The sequence below is a fragment of the Pyrus communis genome, chromosome 5, assembly GCF_963583255.1.
Source record: "Pyrus communis chromosome 5, drPyrComm1.1, whole genome shotgun sequence".
NCBI classification, from domain to species: domain Eukaryota; kingdom Viridiplantae; phylum Streptophyta; class Magnoliopsida; order Rosales; family Rosaceae; genus Pyrus; species Pyrus communis.
The window spans coordinates 18,203,149-18,218,074 of NC_084807.1; the positions used below are offsets into that span (position 1 = coordinate 18,203,149).

The following is a 14,926-nucleotide window of genomic DNA, read 5'->3' on the forward strand; positions in this document are numbered from 1 at the left end:
TTGGTACGAAGTTTGACCTAAATTGTAATTTCAGTTATTCAATCAATTCTACATTGTCAGTTAATCAACGAAACACGATTCGATAAGTGAAAACATCATCGATGATAATCTTATTTCAATTCCAGTTAGCTTCAATTCTCGGGAGTAATCCAGATTAATCTCATGAAATGGAAATGATTTGAGATAGTAATCAAGTTTAGATTCATTGTTGTGTCGTGTCTTCCTCTTCCACGGAAGTGAATCCTACGAACTGAGTGATTTGTCATGCTCCAGCCCAAGACAGATTGATTGGCTATCCGTCGGTGTACCAGACCGTCCAACAAGGGCATCCAAACCATTCAACAGGGGCAGCACACCCTCCATCGATGTTGACTCAACGTCCGTTAAGTACGTCTATCCTTGCAGACATGTTTGCAGCTGGTACATAATCTCGTCATTTTAGCTAGATCAGAGGAATACGTACGGAGCAACATTCTGAAATCTAGAATTCATCGCACTTGCTTATCACACTTGTGTGGTATGGGGATTGAGATGAGACATAGTGGGTAACGTCTACGCAACTTCGCGCCATTCTACAAGAATGTTGACGTTTTTATCTCCCCCTAACAGCGGGAAGACTGTCTCATTAAATTGACAACCCGCAAATGAGCGGTAAAGAGATCGCATGCAAGGGTTTTAAGAGAGTTAGTGTGGAGGAGAATCATGATTAACAAAAGATACACATCCTTCTTTGAAACCCATGGTGGTACGTTGTGGCGGCACAACTTGGCACATATAATGCACACCCAAATGCGTAAATATGAAAATCGTCAAGTTCGTACCCAGTAACCAACTGTAACATCATATAGGTTGGGCGGCAATGAGCCTCAAGGCGAACCAACATAACTGCGTAGAAGGATAGCATAGCCCTAGGCAGAAATCGAAAACTTGGTACGTATACCAAAATCTGGACGATCATTTAAATTGCGCTTTATGATCGCTAGGCGTGGCTATTTAGGGTGAACATGGGAATTCAAAGTTCAATTATAAACCCAAAATACATGCAATACTTTATCAAAAACTGTCGATATAAACTCTCTGGCATTATCCAGTCTCCCGAACCTTAAGGGATAAGTAGGGTGGTGAACCCTTAATCAACCATGAGGTTTAGCAGCAATGTTTGTGGACAAACATGTGACCAATTTGTCGATACATCAACAAAAACCATAAGTATTTATATAGTCAGCATTTTGGTTGGACTAGTCCACATATATTCCTTTGAATCCACTGTGAAAAGAGAGTCGTGTCGTATCTTTGCGAGGATGATATAGAAAATCAATTTCCCTAATGAGCATGCTTGGCAAAGTGTGTTTGTAGGCATAATATCCTTACTTCAGATAAGAAGATGCGTTGTAGCATCATTGTTCGACCTAAGTGTCCCAAAAGGTCATGCCAAAGCAAATAAACTACTCAATCACTAGACTCCAGGTAGGCCTCATGTGGTGTATTCCCAGTTGGGAAACAACCCATTGGCCCTAAATCAAAGCTTCAAGCTCATTTTTAGAGGTGGTGCAAAGATATTTCACTTTATTTTCTTCAGTGATTTCATTTATGATCATTGTCATCTCGAATATCCTTAAAAACTCAATGATATGGAGAATTTAAGGTCATTTAAATGGTGATTCAGTACCATTCATACAACGAGAAGCGTGCCAATGCTCTTAATCAGGTTGGATAGACCTAAAGTCGTTGTTAGAGATGTGATTTAGGTGTAAAGTTAGTGTGCTGCGTAGTATGCATTCATCTAGACAACTAACTTTCCCACATTATTACCTAATCACATGTTTAATTGAATCGGTCATATATATTAAGAAACATGATTCAATTAACTCATAATCAAGAACAATATCAATAAGATTATCCATAAGTAAAACATACACCAAACTTGAATCCAGGAACATGGAAAAATGTTCACAAAGTAAATGGTTTACTAAGGGGATTCGGCCAACAAGGTCATCCATGTCAAAATTCTGCTCTTCCAACGATGTTCGGTAGAGCAAAATTAGTCTCACATATTGACTACTAGAATGGTACTTCTCAACAACATTGGTAGGGGCACGAACAGGTGCATAACCAATGATCTATTCCACCAAGATAGAATTAGATTCTGCAGGGTTGAGGTTTGGGAATACTATTCCTTATTCTTGAAGTTTTAGGTCTTAGGTGCTAAAGATCATGCTTCGGGCATGATGCAACACCTTGGCAAGCCTTCATTTTACCATATGTTTGTGGTAGTAATCAGATCCGAGAATTTGGTAAACTTTCGCTTTCTACAATGTTGCTTCAGGGGCGAGTTAGAAACATGGAAGGACGAGAAAAGTATTCTCTGGTTAAAATTCGATTGGATTTATAACTTTAAAATTGTACTTATTCATAGACGTAATCATGGTTTGCTTCAGGTAATGTCTTTCATAATAAAATGGTCCATACAAGCGAGCCAAAGAGCCATGGAATCCTCGTTCGGGAGGTATTTCTATTTGTAATGCTTGGAGCATAAGTCTTCGAATGAATTCAGCTCTTCCATGCCATTGTTGGCTTCAATGGTTTCTCAGCTTCTTAATAGTCAAGTGGAGATTCATGTCATGTACCCCACATAAAGTGGTTTCTATTAGAAACGTCCAAATCAGGAAAATCGAATTTGTTACTGTACGACAATCCACTGAATGGAGGGAATAAGATTGTGATTGATGCTATGGGAAGGAATGATCCATAAGCATCAAAGTTAGAACATTTGAGTTCTAAGACATGGTTTTCATGAAAAACGTCTGGTTTTCATGGGTGTATTATTTTTTGAAAACTTTGAGTTTCAAAGGCGCTAAATTTGAAACTACAGGTTCAATTTAGTTATGAACCGCCGGTTCATAAAAGGAGGTACCTGTAAGAACACAAAATACGATATACAACTAAGTGTAATGGATTTGAGGTTCTTCAGGAACTCAAGTGTGAGAGTTTCGTTACTACGAAAGTATGTCAACGGTTCAAAGTATAAAAATAAATTATTGAATCGTTAATGTCCAAAAGTGGGCTTCAGGTCAATAATTTTGGATTAATTATCAGATAAATAGACTGCTGGTTACTTTTAATTAATTCAATAGATCGGGACCATTCGGGGTCGATCGTAGAAGCAAAAAATAATAATAACGTTCGAGTTAGAATTATTTAAAAATGTCAAAAATTAGCATAGGGTTGAAAAAAATATAGCCCTACTTTGAGCTTAGTCGTGGTCACCCTATGGTTGGGTGCAGTTAGAAGTAGAAACGAGCCAATTAGGCTTGGGCAGGCCACACAGGGCAGCCCAATCAACGTGTGCAAGCTACATGCTTGCAGTGCAAATGTGGGCCTTGTTGTAGGTGGGATGGGACACGGGACAAGCCTAGCAGCATAAAGGCTGCTTGTTTGGGCCAGGGGCGCTAAGGCAGGGCCCAGCATGTTGCTGGAGGCCGAGCAAGGGTTCATGCCCAACTGAAAAACCTTCCCAGGCCACAGGCCTATTTAGTCTCGCACGCAGCAAGCCCAAAGGGCTGCTGCCTTTGTTCGGATGTCAAAATGCCATAAAAAAAATCCCAATAAACTTTTTTCTTTTCAACATTCCTAGGGTTTGAAAAACCCTAATTACTTCTGATTTATTTTAATTCTTTGACTCACATATTCCACATAGCAAAAATTGCGTAATGCATGATACAAATATATATATATATATATATTAACAAATATATGAAACATATACAATATATATATATATATATATATATATATATATATATATATTGTAAGGAAAATATAAACATAGGGGGTTCATGCATCATGGGGAATGTTTTCATGCTTCAAGGTCGTTTCAAATATCTTCCTTTATTTTAAGCGTACCTAATTGGCAAAAAACAATAAAAAGCCTTTGAATTTGTAGAAGTTCCTTCTCAGAAAGCCGGAATTGCATCTCCAATGCGTTATATCATGTTCAACATAGAAGAATTAAATTGAATCGATAGCATGTAGATCAATTCAATGAAACAATAAATTAATCATAAGAAGAATGATTAAAACGTAATACTCCATTGATTGAAGATCAAACTTTTGTTAGCTCAGCGTCAAGAGCGTGCTGCTAACGTGTTGTAGGCATAATTTACTGAACAGTTATAGAGGCCAAAAAGAGTGAGAGGGTGCGGCATAGAGAGAGGAGGAGAGAGATGTGTAATTGTGGGTGTGTGTTATTTCACGCCTTTGTGCCTTTATTTATAGTAGTAGGGAATGTTAATTTCTTACCCTTTAGGATTACAACACTTAATAAGTAATCTACTCCTAATAGGAATATAAGATATATTCTCATATCTATTAAGATATACACAATCACATTCCTATTCCAATAGGGCTGCAACAATTTTTATATAAATAAGACATTTTTCCAAGAAGACCATGTGCATAAGCCCAATATTTTTCTTCACTTCTCTCCCCCTCATTTGCTGTTTTATCATTTTTCTCCCCCTACATTATTTTTCTCCATTCTTTTCCAGTATATTATGCATTATATACATTTTAGTTTAAGATTTACATTTTGGTCTTGATATGAGCCTTTCTATCTTTTGATTTATATTTATAAGCACACTTTCTATTATCCGGTCACAAATCTTGTAGATCTAGTAGTGGAAACTCAAATTTACTTGAATTGTGGTTGAAATATGAGTTTTGTATTAGAAATATAAAATTAGAAGAAAAAAAAACATATATATAATTTTGGTTAGAACCGTAAACCGGAAAGAATTGAACCAGAACAATCATGAGCCGAACCGTACGGTTTTAGTAAGAAATTTAAGTGGAACCGCACCGAATCGAACCGTTGAATTTTTTTTGTTTTGGTTCCATTTTGAGGGTGGAACCGGGCCGAACCGGACCGTGCCCACCCTTAGAGCATCCCCAGTGAGGGACTCTATATATGGCTGAAAAAATGGTGGATATAGCCCATCTTAAAGCTCTGAGGAATCTTGGAGGCTTTATAAAAGAATCTCTCTCAATGAGGGGCTATATATTTCAGACTCTATATGGGCTGTATATATTTATTTATGTAGTAATTTGATTAAGCGATGATTTTTTTTTTTGTGTTATCTTTTCTTAAGTTGATTTTTGGACGTACTATCCTTTTTTTTAATTAATTTTTTTATAGACCTTTCAATCTAAAAAATTCAAAATGTGACAAAGTTAGATTTAATCACTTATGAATTGTTCATTGGATTAGATTCTCTTATCTTAATATCATTTGTTGAAATAAACAAACCCCCACTTCTTCCTCTGAAATAATTTGATTTTCAGGTATAATATAACAATTTACTTAGCGCCAATTGGTAAATTAGTATCATACAATTTTGAAAAAAAATTATTCGACAATTTCATCCACCAATGCCCATGAACATTAAATCAATTTGAAATTTAAATTCTCATGAAATTTAAAACAATCATTAATTAGCCAAGTCGCAAGAAAATAAGTAAAAAATAAGAATTAAAAAATAATAAAAAAAGGAGAGTATAAGTGTATTTGCAAGTGGAGGGAGAGTGATAGAATTTTGCTCATATGGGTTGTTACTTTTTTTGTGGGATCCACTGTTTTTTGGGGCTAGATGTAGCCCGATTTTATGCTACCCAAAAAAGGAAGTTGCAAGCCCCAGTGGTGGATCTAACCCCATTTTCCGGCTAATTAGGGATGAAATTTCTCATTAAGGCTTGAAATGTAGTAACCTCATGGAGGATAGAGCCCCCCATTGGGGATGCTCTTATATTTATCAATGTTTAAGTAATAAGTCAATCAACTTTTATATTCTTTAGTTTTTTTTAATTTTATCTTCAAATTTAGTTGTCTTAACATTACCATTTTTGGTGAAGAAATATATCATCTTTATCTAGATTTTGAGTACCTTGGTCCATGCTTATGAACGCTGGCCGTCCATCTTTAAATGTGTGTCCTTTTGCAACCTTTGAGGTGAGGTGGTCAATGTACTTTTTCCTAATTTTTAATAAAAGGCTCATTTTATTGAATTAATTTATTTCTTTAATCTTGAGTTTGAAATTAATTTATTCTTGATAAATGATTACCACAAATTATTTTTAATTTTTTGTGTAATGCTAGAAAGATTAAATTTGTAGATTCAATTTTAAAAATTAAAGAACATAGAAGTTAATGATTAATTTATTATTTAAGCGTTGATAAACGTGTTCATTTCTATTGGTGACTACATTATTTAGTTTGTAAATTTAGTCTCCCTGGCATTACCCTAATTTTTTACGCACTCATGTTTAATTTTGATCATTGATATCATTTATTTATTCAATTCAACAATCATAAATAAAAAGAGGTAGAAGTTAAAAAAAATATGTGAAAGTCACTTTTTTTTTTAATTTTCTCATTGTAAATGTATTATAAAATTTATATTCAGCTCGTTGCGTCGTAGATTCAAATCATTTCCTCTCCTCTTAAATTAATATAGAATATTACTTGTATGGAAATAAAGAACAATTCACTGTTTCGTGGCGTCCTTTTAGCCATCTAACTAAATTGATTGTTGGTCGCCCAATAAACAACGGTAATTAAGCAGTTGAAGATTTTTATTTTTATTTTTTTGTGAAACAATAAATTTTGTTAGATTAAATGTTAGACTAGTTATTAACGCAGTTTGAACCCACGTTGTTATGCAAGAACTAAATATCTTTCTACCACTATGATAAAGATAATAAAATATAAAAAAGATTACAGTAAAATATAAAAATTATTATCGACACTTTAAATTTAATTATGCACTCTTCATTAAAGTATTTTATTATCTAAACGAAAAAAATTTGAAGTGCATAATTATTCTATAACTATTGCATGCAGACCATATTTTTATCGTTTAAATCGTGTACAACTTTAGACTTTATCTACATATCACCAGAACTCGGAAATGAGAACGGCTTAATTCGACCCTTGAACACTTGCACGATGTTGTGACTAATTCCACAAAATATGTATGGCCTCTCGTAAGTCACAAGTCCAAACCCTAGCATGCACAAAGCATACCTACTTTTAATTCTAATAGCGTGTTTTATGGTAGAGTTGGATTTCGATTACGAGTTACTCTTGCATTTACTAAATATTAGGGAATCAAAAATATATGGAGTCCACACAAATTTAGGAATTCAATTCCTTCAAAGTAGAGAAATTGGACTCTTTTGATGGAGGTAGTATTTCAATTCCACGTGAAGCCAGGATAGGGAATCAACTTTTCTAGCTCATTATGCCCTTAAATAATTTCTGAAGTTACAGTGTCCCCGCCCACCGCTTCCCGCTACCCAGCACCATTCCGTCTCCATCTCTTTTCTCCCTGCATCACTAATACCATGCCCAAACCACAAAACCCTTGCAACGCAAGTCACTCCAAATTGACGGATGATAGAACCTCTTGTGCTGGTTATGTTATCTTCGAATTTCTTCTCTCTTTAACCAGCCCATAAACAAAAGAATGCAAATTTTATAAATGTTCCAACAAAATCAAGTCTATTAAAAATCAATATTGTCATGTTCCTGGTCATAATAATACAATTAATTTACTTTAAAAAAATCCAATTAATTATTATATAAATAAGGGTATTTTAGTAATCACATTGGTATTCATTCCGATTTCTGTGAATTAGTAAACCACGCAAATGAAATCAATATTATTTTTATTCCGATTTCAGAACATTCAAGTAAACAGATTCAACATGAATCTGATTCTAATTCCTTCTCATTCTAACTCTTCCTCAATTCAACTCCTCATAAATTCAATTTATCATCAATTCAATTCTTCCTATTTTGATTACAGTCACGTAAACGAGTCCCAAAAGCATTTCAGGATGTAAATGGAAACTACGCACGTAGCACCAATTTTAGTACTCGTTGTGTTTATATTTCATTTTGGGGATTGGGTGAAAATGAATCTACATATACAATATTTAGCTGGAGTACTGTTGGGTTATGGAGATAGCAATAGTATTTTACTTGACGTTTGTAATAATATTATTGGACCACATAAATGGTCTGGATTTCTTACAGGATTCAGGATCCTCTCCTGAGCAAAAGATGAGGATCTTCCTAACTAAACTCATCGGGTCGTTGAAACTTTATCCAACAGCTATAAATAGGGAGCCTTCTAAAGTTATAATAATTGTAGCTGTTGAATAAAATTTCAACAGCCCGATGGGCTTGATCAGGAGGATCCTCACCCATTGCTCAAGAGAGGATCCTGATCCAAAATCTTTGCCACTCAGTACTACGGTGTATGGTATTTCTCTTCATTTGTAAGTGAGAGGTCTTAGGTTCGAATCTTGTAGATGGAAAATTCGATACCAAATTTGATTATTCATTAGTGGCTTGACCGAACTCCTCCTCTTTTTAGTGTAAAATAGATCGTTGTACTCAATAAAAAAAAATATTAAACTACTATAGCCGATGTACTACCCATCCTTTAGAATATATTACTCTTCCTTTTTGGATTTTGGTCACTTAACTAATATTCTCTTTTATCCTCTACAAAAGAGAACCCCTTAATATGGTAATTACAATTCATTAGCGAACAAAAAACTAAGTTTAACGGAAGAAGATAACCCCTATACCATTACTGTCAGCTGTCTATAATATCAAATTTCTTTCTAGGAAAAGCCTCAACATTAAAAGATGAAACGAAAACTTGATATAAGTCTAATTTTATGAGCCAATTCCTTTAATTTAGGATTATTTTATTGTCGATAATCTCTTTAATGATAAAATTTACTATAAAACTAAATTTTTTCTTAATTATCTCTTTAATTATTTCTTCTTCATTTTGTTATTTTTTGTTTTTCTTCCTAATTTGAACCTCATTTATAGGTTTTTTTTAAAAAAAAAAATTTATAATCAGCTTATATCACAAATTATTGTGTCTTAATTGTAAGTATATTATGTTTTTGTACCTTTTAGTTAGGTTTCATATCTTATTTATGAGGATAATATACATTCATATATTTGTTACTTGAGTTAGGATCATACATTTTGTAGGATTTATGTTAGCATAGTAGTTTTTTGTTAGAAGATATTAAATTGATTTATTGGAATTAGAAGGTGCATGAAACTAGAAGTATCTGTAATATTTTTCAAAAATATAAAATGAGTATAAAGTATAAAAAATATTACTCATCTTAACCTAGTACATGTTGATTTTTTGGACCTAGATCTAAATGCCTTAAGATAAAATTACCGGCCGAAAATCTCAAACATCAAAGTTACACACCACAACCACCACTTAGTACTGCGGTCTAGTGATATTCCTCTTTATTTGTAAGTGAGAGGTATTAGGTTCGATTCTTTCCAAAGACGAATTTGAACCATATTATTATTAGCTCATTGTAAGACTAAACCCATCCCTCCCCATAATATCGTTAGTAAAAAAAAAAAAAAAAAAAAAAAAAAAAAAGTTACACACCACAACCTAATTAATGCCATCACCTTCATATGGCAATAATTTTTTTTTTTTTTGTTTTTTGAAGAGAGTAATAATAATATTACCATCCCTATAATTCATCCCAATTTTAAAATAAAAAAAATGATACACATTATACTTGGACAAAATCTTGCATCACTCATTGTCACGGTACAAACATGTGCAAATTGTACCAACCCCTTTTACAACATGCTAAAGAATTTAAACATCTTAATTCACTGAATGTAATTTGGTTTTCGCATTTTCACTCGTCAAGTTTGGTCATAACAAAATTTTAACCGTCTGAAATGAACCCGAAGAAACCCAATTTGTTATTGAAGTGAAATTGGTACTCAACATAAGGTAGTAAAGGTTATGAAAGTTCCCAAACATTGGGACAAGTTTTTGAAGAGTTTGTATTTATGGCCACCTTAATTGACCTGTCACAACCCCTACTTACATATGTTTACCTTGCTAATTGCTTTCAATAACAAAAAGAAAACTTAAAAACAAAAACTCCACAATAAAAACCAAGTCGGACACAACTCCTACCCAAATGAGAGAAATTTCAGTGAACGCCAACTAACAAAACCAAAGAAGCACACAAAAGAAGGTGGGGAGAGAGAGAGAGAGAGACACACACACACACACACAGAAAGTTTAGAGAGAGAGAGAGAAGGGTCGCCTGCCGCTTCAGTTTTATTATCACGACTTTTATGACCCTCTCCCTCCTCATCTCCTCCTCATCGATCCTCATCGTTTCTCATTGATTCCATTTCTCTGCTCACCCTCTTTCCGTCGCCCACTGCCACCACCCAAAGTCCGTCCTATCTCCTCCCAGATTCTGCCTTCTCACACCCTCTTCCGGTCGTCTTCTTCGGTGGGGTTTTAGCTTTTGGGGGTTGGATCATGAAGGAATTGAATACGGATCTATTCGACCCGAGAACTACGCTGATGGAACCCGACTTCTCGCGGGCCGTGACGCCGTTGGCCGACGCTGACGGCGACGATTTCGCCTTCGCCTTTAACGACAGTAACTTCTCCGACCGACAGCTTCGGATCGAGATCATGGGTGACACACCCGAGTCCAGACCCGATTCCGAGGCCTGCACCAGTATCGCTGATTGGGCCCTCCACAGGAAGCGGCGGAGAGAAGACATCAAGAAGGAAAACAGTACGTTCTCTTTTGATTTTTCAATTTGAGTTTTGAATTTTGAATTTTTATGGGCTTTGTTTGGTTTCCGAGAAATTAGGGAAAGTTTGAACATTTGGGGTTTTAGGGTTTCGAATTGGGGGTTACTTTGAAACAGTTTGTTGCTTGTTCAGCTGAAAAGCTTAGAAATTTGGTGTTTATTTATCATAGAAGTGAGATTCGTATTTTGATATTGATTATCCCCTAATAATTGTGCTTAAAATTCAAATGTAACCATTTGGGCAACTTTTGATTGGTATTTCTGTGGTGTTTTTCCCCTCCCTTGATTGTTTCAAATGTAATAATTCCGCTTCTCAGTTGATTTGTTTTTCCCTTGATTGTTTGGGATTGTGATTTCTGTTATCTGGGTGTTCATCAGTCACATGCATGGTTCTCATTTCCCGTACATTTTGTTCATGCACATGAGGTAGTGTTATGGCAATGTTGGCTAATGTTTTAAATTTTGTTCAGTTCTGGATCTCGCTGAATGCCCCGAGGAGCAAATCTTGAATGACAACCAGCCTGATATGGATGATTGCGAGGGCTGTGAAAATCAAGATGAGGAACCAGTTGCAATGGTTGAAGAGTCACCTTCAGGTATCTGAATGTGTCTTAAGTGAAGTTAGCAAAAGCACATAAGAGCATGGCTTTACTTGATTTGGATCTGTCCCATATGCGTATTCCTCTGTGTCCTTGAGCTCTAAAGGAAGTCGTCTAAATAAAATAATTACTGCTTAAACATAATTCTTTTTATCCATTGTGTCTGTGAGGGTTCTGAGTTAGAATGCGTAAATTTGTGAGAATAATATTATCTGAGTGAAACCCTGATACTATCAGTATGAGTCCTTACAACTTCATTACGCCATGTCCTTGTCTTGCCATGAGTCATGTTTATGGTTGTATTAAGTGATCTGCTTTGTAATTCCTAATTTTCTAGTGGTGTCGTGTTTTAAGCGCTCTTAAGCTTGAATGGATATTCTTATAGGGGATGAAGCTGCAAACAGCAATGACTCAGACTGGGGAATGGATTGCTCTACAGTTGTGAGAGTTAAAACATTGCACATTAGCTCTCCAATTTTGGCAGCCAAGAGTCCTTTTTTCTATAAGGTAATTGTCCTCTGGTTTTATATATTCCTGTTTATTTGCTTGTTAACATCAGAGGATAGTTTTTCTCATTTTTTGTCCTTATGTATTATTATGCAGCTCTTTTCAAATGGGATGAGGGAGTCTGAACAGCGACATGTAACCTTGCGAATCAGTGCGTCCGGTAAGAAAAAATATTAGAAGCTTACTGTTCCTGAAATGTTTGCTTCCATGGAAACTATTAGTTTACAAGTTGATCATGAAGAAGTTACCTGACAAGTCTCGTTTTGTTTTCCCGAGTGCAGAAGAAGCTGCCCTCATGGAGCTCCTAAATTTTATGTACAGCAATACCTTATCCACCACCACAGCTCCTGCTCTACTGGATGTGTTGATGGCTGCTGACAAATTTGAGGTAGCTTCATGCATGAGGTATTGCAGCCGGCTACTGAGGAATATGACCATGACACCTGAATCTGCGTTGCTTTATCTAGAGCTTCCTTCTAGTGTCTTAATGGCTGACGCAGTCCAGGCATTGACTGATGCTGCAAAGCAGTACCTTGCTGTCCGTTACAAGGACATAAGCAAGTAAAATTTCCGTGTGACTTGTAGTTGGACTTGATCTGACTAAATTCTTGTTCGTTAAAGTTGTTTCAAATTTTAAGAGATATATTTCTTACAGTCTGTTCTTTCAACCAGGTTTTTCGAAGAGGTGATGGCCTTACCCCTAGCTGGAATAGAGGCAATTATATCCAGTGATGAACTCCAGGTTGCATCAGAGGATGCTGTATATGACTTTGTGTTGAAATGGTCTAGGACTCACTACCCTAAGTTGGAGGAAAGGCGAGAAATCTTGGGTGCTCGACTTGCACGCTACATTCGCTTCCCATACATGACTTGTCGAAAGCTGAAAAAGGTCTTAACCTGTAATGATTTTGACCACGAAGCTGCGTCCAAGCTTGTCCTTGAGTCTCTTTTCTTCAAGGCTGAGGCTCCGCACAGGCAGCGAATTCTGGCAGCAGAAGAGTCTGCTACCTTGAATCGTCGGTTTGTGGAGCGGGCATACAAGTATCGCCCTGTTAAGGTGGTGGAATTTGATCTTCCCAGACAGCAGTGTGTGGTGTACCTGGACTTGAAGCGAGAGGAGTGTGCAAATTTATTCCCATCCGGACGGGTATATTCTCAGGCATTCCACTTGGGTGGGCAAGGGTTCTTCCTCTCTGCGCATTGCAACATGGACCAGCAGAGTTCTTTCCATTGTTTTGGGCTGTTTTTGGGGATGCAGGAAAAAGGGTCAGTGAGTTTTGCAGTGGACTACGAATTTGCAGCGAGATCAAAGCCGACTGAGGAATTCATTAGCAAATACAAAGGCAACTACACATTTACAGGGGGCAAGGCAGTAGGGTACCGTAACTTATTTGCCATACCATGGACTTCATTCATGGCCGAGGATAGTCCTTTCTTCATAAATGGCGTCCTTCATCTTCGAGCGGAGCTTACCATCAAACACTGACTTCTCTGTTAAGGTGATTGTCGAAGCGGAAGTTCGATTATCTACCCCCACGACCATTTTCATTTTGTTTGTATGTGTTTGCGTTTTACCATCCTTGTCCAAACTTGGAGAAGGCATTGTAATAACTAGACACGATGTAGCGCTCTCTGTTTGGGAGCTTAAACATGAAAGGTCTAATAGCTGTACCATACTGGGAAAGGTCTAATAGCTCAGTTTTTATTGGCCATGGTTGTTTCATTTCGTATGGTATTGGCCGTGGCTGACTCCATTTTCTTCAGGTGTGGGTGCTTGTGGTTTTGGTGGTGTTTGAGTGGTTGTGACTTGAACTTTTAGATTAAAGAAAACCACAAAGATCAAATTTGATAGAAACATGACGGAATCATATCGTTTTAGATTAAAGTAAATAAACCAGTGATTTGTCAAATTCCTTACTCAATTTTGCTCCATTGATCTTGGGCGTTAGCAACACGAGCACAATCTCATCCCTTTTAACTTTTTTATTTTTTTGAAGAAATGATATTACTAAGAGGATGAAAGAGTGAACTAAGCTTTACACGACTCGTCATAATAATGTGGTAATCTCATCCATTAACTTTGCAACACAAATTTTACATGGCTGTAGAAGTCCAAGTCACTTATGAATCCGATTGTTGTATCCACCTTGGTCCTTGAATGAATTGACGAACAAAGATGAAATTAACCCCTCTTTTCATTTACATATTAATTTTATATTTTCCGCTCATGAGGTTGTAAGTAACATTCTTTCAAATTGAACTCAACGTTAATCAATCTGTACGTTAATCGATTCCTTGATCGACACCTCCCCTGATTACAATGAACTTGGATTAACTAGCTTGTCATCAAGCCTATGTGTTGATGCAATTCTTGAACTTCTGAAATGAAAGCTTTGATAAATAGTTGGTAAGGTTGTGTGTCATATTAGCATTAAACATGTTTCTCTAGCTTCCATTACTAATTCTTTATGTGAGCGATCTTTATGCACGTTAGATAGAGAATCAGATTTTGCTTGCCCAATAAGACCACGGTTATTAGTGAGTTCATCAAAATAGAACAAGTATGTGTCCATAATTTCTCAAAAAAATGTGATATTTGATACATTGTATTGTGTTAAATACAATAAGGCACATACTTCACTAAGATAGGTACTTCTAGACCAAGTATCGATCATCATTTACCTTATGATGATGAATGATCTTAGTATCTAAATATTGGTTAATCATTTGTGTGCTCAACCAATGATCTTCATCCAAAATCCTATTGATGGATAAGAATCATGTTGGCGTATTGCTCGATATGCAGCTCGAGACAATATTTGTCTTTCAATACTTTATAATCTCTCTAAACTCCTCACCACTTGACGTGGAAGAGACTCAATCTAATATCAACTAATGATCTTCTACCATAAACCTTCCAGGGCTTGCTTTTGAATCCTTTAGGGATTTTCTATACTTTAGACACTTTAGGAATTTATACAGAGCTGATTCTATGTGTACTTCAAAGAATTACTTATGGACATATGCTTTGAGCACAGGTTATTGTCAAAAAGGTCTAATGAGTTGGTTGTTCAAGACTCTTTGGTTCAATGTGCGAGTTATGTATCCAACATGGGGCAAAGTCTACTTGCTC

At 36.1% G+C, this 14,926-nt stretch overlaps 1 protein-coding gene across 1 annotated transcript; it reads left to right on the top strand.

Moving 5' to 3' along the window:
- The first annotated feature begins 10,120 nt into the window (after positions 1 to 10,120).
- LOC137734048 (BTB/POZ domain-containing protein POB1-like) lies at positions 10,121 to 13,503 on the top strand. Its single transcript, XM_068473305.1, has 6 exons — positions 10,121 to 10,668; positions 11,158 to 11,283; positions 11,672 to 11,793; positions 11,890 to 11,953; positions 12,075 to 12,354; positions 12,466 to 13,503. The coding sequence occupies exons 1-6, from the start codon at positions 10,404 to 10,406 to the stop codon at positions 13,277 to 13,279; spliced, it is 1,671 nt and encodes a 556-aa protein (XP_068329406.1). The 5' UTR covers positions 10,121 to 10,403; the 3' UTR covers positions 13,280 to 13,503.
- The last annotated feature ends 1,423 nt before the right edge of the window (positions 13,504 to 14,926 follow it).